This window comes from Notothenia coriiceps, unplaced genomic scaffold, assembly GCF_000735185.1.
Source record: "Notothenia coriiceps isolate Sejong01 unplaced genomic scaffold, NC01 NC01_scaffold00028422, whole genome shotgun sequence".
In the NCBI taxonomy this organism is placed as follows: Eukaryota; Metazoa; Chordata; class Actinopteri; order Perciformes; family Nototheniidae; genus Notothenia; species Notothenia coriiceps.
This window is the reverse complement of record NW_011361123.1, coordinates 76,271-86,170: the sequence shown is the minus strand read 5'-3', so window position 1 is coordinate 86,170 and position 9,900 is coordinate 76,271. Positions and strand designations below refer to the sequence as shown.

The following is a 9,900-nucleotide window of genomic DNA, read 5'->3' as shown; positions in this document are numbered from 1 at the left end:
AGCACGGTCTATGCACATTTCTGTAACAATTTCTAATTAATTGTACAACTAATTATTTTCTGATCATTTTAAAGAATGACTGCTGAGTCACAATATCAAGTGAGACCAACTTTTGATAAACACTGCATCAGATATAATTTCCAGGGTAAATTAGGCCTAAATATAATGGATCAGTTTAATTCGGTTATGTAAAATCTGATGCAGGCAATTGAAAATTGGAATTTTCCCTAACAAAAAACAAAATCACTTCGCTAAATTGTCCATCTATTTGATCCACTGTTGTAAACTTTGCTTTATTTTCTTACCTTGAAATAATGTGTTGACGCGCTGTATGCTGGGATTCTGCGGGAACGGGGAGGTTGCACAACGCCATCTTTAAACCCCACAAGAGGCCAGCTACAGTTGTACACCGGGATGAAAAACACTATCCCTCTACAGCGGGATATAAGTTCAGATCGTGGACATGGTGTGATCTTTCCCCGGTTGAGTCATCTATAAAGATCTGCTCGATGGGACTGTGAAGGAGAAGGTCACAGGATACAGTGAGAGCCCTTAAAGTGTTGTTATCACAGACAGACAACAACAATAGACGGAAAGACAACAACAACGGACTAGCTCGCTAGCTCGCCCGCTAGCATCTTGCCAACCGCTGCGCTGTTTTCAAACGCTAACTGAAAGCTAGCTAACGTGAGCTAACTTAATCTGCAAATCTATCCGTTTGCGCTGACATTTAAACCGGGCGTTGCTCGTAGCTGGTACTGGGTATCAAGCTACATCAACCAAGGCAGACAGCCATTCCTTGCCCACATTTAAAAAACCCATTTCTACTGACATTTGTGTTGTGGCTTTAGCTAGCTAAAAAAAGAGCTAAGTCCCGACTTCTCCCCCTCCCCAGCGGCCCGGCCGGAGATGCGTGGAAGATGTCGGTGTCGGGGCTGAAGGCCGAACTGAAGTTTTTGGAGTCCATTTTTGATCCAAATCACGAACGTTTCAGGATCATTGACTGGAAGCCTGATGAGCTGAGCTGCCAGTTTAATGTGACTGGGGAAAAACTGTTAATAATCCACTGTAATATAACGGTAAGGGGATTTATACACTTCCCTTGTTGGGTTGTTAGCTAGCTGAAGTTAGCTGGTTAACGAGCTAACCAGGTAGCAGTCTACCATCAGGACTGTGCAATTTGATGCTATGCGGGACATGTTTTGCGTAGTTTCATAAGCCAGTGTCAATGGTAGCTACGCAGTATTAATGGGGGGGAGGGGGGGTTTGTTGTTCTGACAATCCAACATTTTACAGTGCTGCTAAGCCCCTAGCTGTTAGCTAACGCCGCACTCTGAATGCTAATGTCGCCACTTCAAATGTTACGTTATTTAATGATTTCTATGTTTAGCACTAGGTCATGCTAATTAACACGGGGGTGTAGAGTAACTAAGTACATGTCCTCAAGTACTGTTACTAAGTACCATTTTGAGATACTCGTACTTTACTTGGGTAATTAAATTGTAATTGCTACTTTGTACTTCTACCTCACTACAATTCACAGGTTACACAAACTACATGTATTTAATACCTTTAGTTACTTAGATTTTAGATAAATTGAAGGAAATATAATAAAATAAACATGCATAAGCTACCCTGCTGTTTGCAAAGTAATTAAACCTATGAATTAAACACATTAATGGATCAATAATCATAATCAAACATGATGTATATTATTAGAAAATTGGCCAACCTGCATAATTAGTACTATTACTTTGGGCACTTTAAGTATATTTTGATGCTAATAGCTTTATACTTTTACTTATGTAACATTTGTAAGGCAGGACTTATACTTTTAACCGAGTATTCCTACACTGTTATTTCTACTTTTACTTAAGTACAAGATAAAAGTACTTCTTCCACCTCTGCTAGTGTATATAATTCACATTTATTGATGTAACTGTCTCTCTTTGCTGTGTCCCATGTCTTTAGGAATCTTATCCATCTACGCCGCCAATATGGTTCGTGGACTCTGACGACCCGAGCTTGGCGCAAGTTTTGGAGAGGTTGGAAGATGTGAGAAAAGGCAGCACCCTGGTAGTTATTTTTAATTCTTTTTTTCACTGTGTCAGTCAACAATGTATGTACCATTTATGAGGATCTCCTGACAAAATAACTTAATATTGCCAGAACATTTAGGTTTTGTGTGAACATTTATCAATAAACATACAATAGTAGAGACTAGGGACAGTTGCAACCCCTTTTTGCATCTATCTGAGATACTCGGAGACTATTCGGTCCAGACCAACACATTATTTATATATTAAACTTGCATATATATGCTACCATTTAAATATTAATATATATGATAGATTGCTCACAATATACGTTTATAAAAAAGTCAGATGTTGCAACGAACCCCACCCTAGGGACAGTTGCTACACACCTCAGGGACGGTTGCAACATGTTTAAATTACTCTACTTTCACTATCACTAACAATTAGTGATAATAAACACTATTCACTAACCCTTATTTTCCTTAGTTGTCTCAATGAGCATGATATTCTTAAATAAGTAATTGTTATACAATAATATTATATTTTTATTTATTTATACAATAATAAAATTAGCATTATTTAACTGTTTTATAACCTATTTTCATTACACTGCAGTAAACATGAACTGCAACCTTGGGATTTGGTTTAACTACCCTCATTTGCCTCACAATCACTTTTGCATCTTCAACAAAGCAGTATAAATGTGTCTTTCTTTATCTTGTGATCCATTCAAGTTAACAAAGAGAATTGAGCAGAGTCTTTACCACAGCTGACTTAAAAGATTATGATTGTATTAAAACAAAGTTGATGTAGCTGCTACCATAATACCGTCATAGCATGTCTGTGTTATATTGCATAATGAAAAGACTACACTTTATTTGACTTAACCAAAGTGCTTGGCTGAGTATTGACCAGGCTGCCGCTCAGCAGGAGAATTCTCCTTGCATTATTGTGACATAATGCCACCCTGCTGTGTTAAGCTCCATAGATAGGAGGCAGACAATTGTTGTGTTAAATAAGCCAGCTTTATTCTGAACTTTGGTATCTTTTAGATTTGTTAAACACTACATTACATTAGTGTTGGATTTTAAATGTATATTCTCGACTACATTTCAAAACGTTTTAGTACTACTTATTAACATTTTATGCATCATTCTTGAAGATGTGTGCTACATTTAATTAGTTAAGGAGAATTTACTGATGCTGGTTGAGTTGTATTGTTATATTTACAAGGTTTACAAACCTAGAAGGATTATCCCTTTTTGTATTGGGTGTTCAAGCATAAAAAACAACTTGCATGTGATGCATAAAAGTTTGTGACTTTGTATCTGGGTAATGGGTGGATAATGTACAACTAAATACGAACTGGCAGGGACTCAGCAGATCAAATGGCTCAGTCATTAGATCATTGGGACAACCTGTGAGATCAACATGTCTATGAATTCACACTTGGATGGTGTTTTGCTGAGGAGGCAGGAAGTGCAGTGTCGAGTGTTAACTCTTGAGATCTATGGAACTTATGTATTAAATGTGCATGTAGCTGCCTTGCATATTCTGCTTCTGATTGGAGCTTTGGTAGTATATGCACTCAGAAATAAATCCTTTTTTGCAACTACATGGTTTTAAAAATATGTTCAGGCCTTAAACTGACAAATGGCATGCTGTCTACAGTTTGCTCTTCTATCTCTCACTACAATATTATGTCACACTATTGGACTTATCTGTTGTTCATATCAGCTTCGGCCTCCAAAGGATTACTCTGGTACTCTAGCATTCTATGGGGGTGAACATATTGTTTAAGATACAAGTGTTGAGTTTTGTGTATGATCGATTCTTGAAAATCTTCCAGCAGGAAAATCAACGTCCAAGCAATCAGCCCATTTTGAATGTGCACATTTTGAGCATGCACTAGTACAAATACAATTGACTTGGTAATCCATCATGGTTCATTACATTACACTACATTTCATTTAGCTGACGCTTTTATCCAAAAAGACTTACAATAAGTACATTCGACCAAGAAGATACAAACTAGAAGAAAACAGAATCATATAAGTACATCAGGTTTTATAGAGCTAAAACATTTCAAGTGCTACTCAACTGGCTTTAGATAAGCAGTCCTGTATTAGTATACAAGTGCTTTGTTAATAATTCTATCGCTCGAAGTGGAGTCGAAAGAGATGAGTTTTTAGTCTGCGCCGGAAGATGTGTAAGCTTTCTGCTGTCCTGATTTCAATGGGGAGCTCATTCCACCATTTTGGAGCCAGGATAGCAAACCCATGTGTTTTTGCTGATGGGAACTTGGGTCCCCCTCGCAGTGCGGGAGCAGCGAGCCGCTTGGCTGATGCAGAGCGGAGTGCACGTGCTGGGGTGTACGGTTTAACCATGCCGGCAATAGTTTTTCTGCCACGTGGCAGATGTAGCTGCATCTGCCATCTTAACCCGTTTATCTAACTCTGCATCCCCTCGTCTTTTGTGGTTTCTCTCCCCCAGCTTTTGCAGCAGTTGAAGAAACTCATATGTGACCTCTGTCGGCTGTACAACCTTCCCCAACATCCAGATGTGGAGATGCTGGACCAGCCCCTGCCTGCGGGGCCCGTGGCTCCAGACCGAAAGGCAATGCTGCATAGTTTACTCCTGTGAAATACGTCCCCGTTACACGACCAGGACATGGCCAGTGTTTTATTACTTTTAAGAAATAAGGAATCAATATTCAACTAAGGATGTCTTATTATGCACTTCGGAACCACTTTTGCTGAGTATTACAATAGCAGCCTGCACTACAGAGGGCCTTGGTGCATTATATGAAGTTATTCTCTAAGTTGATCAATATGCTCTTCCTGTTGTTATGGGTCAGTACAATGTGGTTTTATGAAAAATAAACAATCAGATGTGGGAGTCTCTGTCGGGGGACTTTATACAACTTGACTCAATTATTTGTTTGTGTGTTTGTATAGCATGGGACAGAAGAGGTCACATCTGAAGAAGAAGAGGAAGAAGAGATGGGAGAGGTAAGTTGTGTTTACGGCTTGATGCCCTGTAATAAAATATATTATTTCCCTCGCATCTTACCCAAGAGGAATGTTAGTCTGCCAGTATTGCATGCTCGTATGGTATATGTAAATACAAAGGCCAGTGTTTGAATATATTATGACTGGTATGTCTGTTCTAACCCTTCCCAATATATTCACATGATTATTGTCTTTACATTTGATTGGATTATAGGTACAGTGTTTCCCACAGATTTGAAATATACTTGAGGGGGGGGTTGTAGCAGGGGGGGGTTAAGGTGACGTGCAACAACATTAACATGAACCTTTCTGTTGGTCGCTTGTTAGCAGACATAGTGATAGCCCTATAGTTTAAATCTACTACCCACAAATAAACCTATGGACATGGGTTACTATTTTTTTTTTTAAATGGTAAATGTATTTAGGAACCTATCAATGTGATTTTAAGTGGGGGTGGACCTCAAATTCTCTAGGGGGGGGTCCTGGGGCATGCTCCCCAGGTAAGATTTTTTTTTTAAATGTTGGCGTTAAATGCATCAATCTGGTGCATTTTGAGGGGAAAATAAAGAGACTAGATCTATGGGAACACCTATATGAAACAGAACTGTATACATTTCAATAATCATAAAATCAGGGCCATAACCAATAACATCCCATTTCCAATATGAAAAAACACTGACACCCTCAAATGGAAATATGTGTTTACATAAATGGTGACCAAACCGTTGGAGACCCACTGAGAACTTAGAATAAGTTAACTATCTAAACACTCAGAGTCCTTTACCTCACATGAACTGAGGTTATCCCGAGCTTGAATGACACACAGAGACCAATCAAGGGCTTTGATTTATGATCTGTATGACAGTGGCCATGTCGGCAGGCCACATCATGTGGACAGCCAGTCACCCTGTGTGAGGCAGGCCACTTAACAGGCCAGGCCATCGGGAAACCCCCGGTCCTCCCGATGGGGACTGGGTACAGGAGGCGTAGAGCAAGGGATCATTGTCCACAAGTTAATCTATCGCAGATGGCGTCATGGTCGCAGACGGAAAAAAAAAAAAACTAAATGGGTAGCGAAATATACTTGGGCGGCCGTTAATATACCTGGACGGTAAGATGACTAAGTCTTATATTGGCTACCTAGCTTACTTCGTGTTCTTCATCAGCCAGCATCCTTGGTATCTGTTGTTCACCGAGTTGATTCTCGCTAAGTAGCCACTATAACGCAGCGTCCACACAGCGGCGTACGTTGAAGCTTGCCGGCGGACGTGTCTGCAACTCGACCAACAACCAATCGCATGAATCTCCCGCCCCGGACACACAAGCACGCGGTTTGATTGGCTAGAGCTTGTACTGGCCTATGATTTGATTGGCTGACGCTTCTGTCGAAGCTTCAAAAGTTGAACATTACTCAACTTTTGAAGCGAGCAACGCGAAGCGACGCTCCCACAATGCAGTTCGGCAAAGCTTGACATCACCCCATTCAAAGTGAATGGGCAGAAGCGTTGAAGCTTCAACGCACGTTGCAGTTTTGCCAAATAGTGAGCCTGTGTTGACGTATGAAAACTATGATAAAACTGGTTTATAAATGGTTCTTAATGATTAATAAAGTGTTTACAACCTAATTAATAACCTAATTATAAACCCTTTATGAATCCTTTATAAGGGTAGTCTTATTGTGAAGTGGTGCCGGATTATAACCTAGTTTTCCTTGATATTTATTTATTTCCTGACTTGGCACTGGCTTTGATCCCTAAGCTATCGTTGCATGTTTTGCTTTAAAACGTCTAAAATATCAAATATGAACCAACAGGACATAGAGGATCTGGACCACTATGAGATGAAAGAGGAGGAGCCTGTGGATGGGAAGAAATCTGAGGACGATGGCATCGAGAAGGAGAATCTGGCCATCCTGGAGAAGATCCGAAAGAACCAGAGGCAGGACCACTTAAACGTAAGTCTTTATTCAGGAACGTACACATTTCTGTGAAGGTCCTACGGTTGGTAACATCATGTGTCATATATCCTAACAGATAACAGGCCTCACAGTGACTTGCAAAGAAATGTGTTTTTTTGTCTTTCTTCTTAAGAATTGTTGTTTTGACCTTCGCAGGGAGCGGTGTCTGGATCTGTGCAAGCGTCTGACCGTCTGATGAAGGAGCTCAGAGAGATCTACAGGTCTCAGAGTTACAAGACAGGTATGCTCTTAGACAAGGTTCAATGTGCTTTGGTGCAGATCTGAGGGGAAATAATATTGACTCGCTGGAAACTTGCAAAGATATACAAACCCTTTTACACAATGCTCATCGATGTTATCCACTTTGTGTGATTGACCAGTGGTGTTTACCATCAAGCGTTGCAATTAGGGTTGGGTACCATTAACATTTGAAGCAGTTTTAGTACCTTGTATTTGTATACCGGTACCTATTTTAAATACTTCACTCTCTGTTATGACAAACGTGTAATTCATTTGACTTAAACTTAATTTTACACCCCACACAAAAAGAAAAATGAATGTCCTTACCTCCATCTCCCTTCCCCCAGCCTTCCCTAAGACATCCAGTCTGTTTCCAGGGCAGAGCGTGACTGACACACACACCATAGTGTCTCAGGGGAAGCACATCCAAGACACGTTGCCCTGGACAGCTTTGCATTTCACATTACAAATTCTGCAGCGTACCTTGTCTGTGTTGAGTTTTTAATAATCACTCTATCCGCTCGCCAGCTTGCTGAATCACTCTCTCTGCATCGCATCATATGCCCAAAGATGAATTTAATGTAATTCGGTAGTACGGACATGTTCGTTTGGGTCTCTCCACTAACTAGTGAGTTTGGTTCCCAATCCTTAATTGCAGTAAATAAACCGTCATGTTTAAGTTTAGTTATGCAAAACTCTAAAGGTGCCTAATGCTTTTTGTAACCTACTGTTACGTGCGGCCATCTCTGGCTATAGGTATATTGGGTTATTAAAGAAGATTTAAAATACTTTTCCTTTTGAACAATGTTATGTGTTTTTCAGGCATCTATTCAGTGGAGCTTGTTAACGACAGCCTGTATGAATGGCACGTCAAACTAAGGACGTAAGTAATCGGGACCTGCTCTCATTTTTTATTTTCCTTCATGTCGTAATAAATAAAAATGGACTAATTGCATAATTTAATGACCAACAGAGTGGATCCAGATAGCCCCTTACACAGTGATTTACAAGTCCTAAAGGAAAAGGAAGGAATGGATTACATTTTACTGAACTTCTCATATAAAGTGAGTACATTTGACTCTGCATTCATTAAAGTGAAACACCATTTTGTAGTCTTTGAAGTCTGTTCATTTACTGTCTTTGCTGGTCATTTTTACAGGATAACTTCCCTTTTGACCCACCGTTTGTCCGAGTGGTCTCGCCTGTGCTGTCCGGAGGGTGAGTTCTTTTAGCTGATACTCACTCTTTCCATCCCAATTGATTATTTTCTTATTTGGGGTTGACTAATGGCACATTTCCACTACAGGGCCTCGCTCGGTATAACTAGGCCTCGTTAGGCCTTGTTAGGACAGACTCACTTTATGCTGCGTTTCCATTACAGTTTAGTAGCTGGGGCAGTAACTATAGTAACGCAGTGACGTCATCTTCAATACGAACCACAAAAAAAACAAGCCCTCAGAGCTCACAGCTCCTCATATCTGTTCAGAAACTAGACAAAAGTTAAACAAGTACAAACCACAGAGTCTGTGTCATGGCGAATACAGACGCTGGTTTATTTATGTCTGTCGGCCGTTGTTGTGAGTGTGGACGGTCGGAGCGTATACTGCGTTAGCTTAGCCCATCTCCATTCAGAAAACATACAGTTTGTGTTTCGCCTTCCGTCTGTCTGCAGACTTGTCAAAGCATTAATTCATGGTTTTTACTAACCGGTCTCAGTATGTTGTTACTTCGGCATCATTTTGAAACGTGTATTACAATTTAACTCTGCCTGGTTGTTGGCCTGGAAAGAACCTGGATTTTGGAGGTCCAGAACAACTTTGAAACAGAGCCCGTTAGCCATTATGAACAAACTGTTTCAAAGTGTCCTTTTTCCTTTTTTCAGGTATGTTCTTGGAGGAGGTGCCCTGTGCATGGAGCTTCTCACCAAACAGGTATGTCAAGTGCAAATGGATGTCAATTTGAACTGAATAATATAAGATTGAAACTTTGGATTATATTTGTATCTGTTTTACATTTGTTACTCTGTGATGTTCCTATTGCAGGGTTGGAGCAGTGCCTATTCCATTGAGTCTGTCATCATGCAGATCAATGCCACTTTAGTCAAAGGAAAAGCCAGAGTGCAGTTTGGAGCCAATAAAGTAAGTGAGAAAGCACCCGACGTGTCGTTCTCAAATCAGGAAATGCCCTTTTGATCATGTGGAGCTCACATGATGGATGTAATGGAGGACCAGAGCCTTCTCTTTCTGCAGCCCAAGCTTGTTGTGCGTTACTTTGTTCATTAAATGCGAGCAGGGTTGGAGGTGCCGCGTGTCACTTCTGGATTGGCCTAGTTAGGTTGTTATCTTTGTTTCTGCTGTCATTTGTACTTTTCATGTTCCCTATTCTGGCTTCTGAGTTTGATAAGTCCATAGAGGCACACCCTATTTGAGTCATGTTTGATGTAGACTTGAAGTAGTTTGTGTTAGTTTTTTAGTTTAATGTGTTTAGGTCTTATCCTTTCCTAATATGATAAAAGCAGTTTAAGCTTAATGTGCAACTGGGATTATGTTTAAACATGTTTTCTTTTCCTTAATATTTGATATATTTTGATAGCTTTAAATGTAATAGGTTCATTGATTAGCTAATGCCTCTTACAGCAGATTACCCCCCCCCGTTG

At 40.1% G+C, this 9,900-nt stretch overlaps 1 protein-coding gene across 1 annotated transcript in view; it reads left to right on the top strand.

The window, feature by feature from the left end:
* The first annotated feature begins 358 nt into the window (after positions 1 to 358).
* LOC104958156 (ubiquitin-conjugating enzyme E2 Q2-like) overlaps positions 359 to 9,900 on the top strand; it is a 26,158-nt gene continuing 16,616 nt past the window's right edge. The window contains exons 1-11 of the mRNA XM_010785868.1: positions 359 to 1,079; positions 1,972 to 2,076; positions 4,530 to 4,652; positions 4,994 to 5,047; positions 6,861 to 7,001; positions 7,161 to 7,245; positions 8,067 to 8,127; positions 8,218 to 8,308; positions 8,404 to 8,462; positions 9,127 to 9,175; positions 9,287 to 9,382. Of these exons, the coding sequence (XP_010784170.1) occupies positions 921 to 1,079; positions 1,972 to 2,076; positions 4,530 to 4,652; positions 4,994 to 5,047; positions 6,861 to 7,001; positions 7,161 to 7,245; positions 8,067 to 8,127; positions 8,218 to 8,308; positions 8,404 to 8,462; positions 9,127 to 9,175; positions 9,287 to 9,382 (1,023 nt within the window). The 5' untranslated portion in view covers positions 359 to 920. The remainder of the gene's footprint in view (positions 1,080 to 1,971; positions 2,077 to 4,529; positions 4,653 to 4,993; positions 5,048 to 6,860; positions 7,002 to 7,160; positions 7,246 to 8,066; positions 8,128 to 8,217; positions 8,309 to 8,403; positions 8,463 to 9,126; positions 9,176 to 9,286; positions 9,383 to 9,900) is intronic.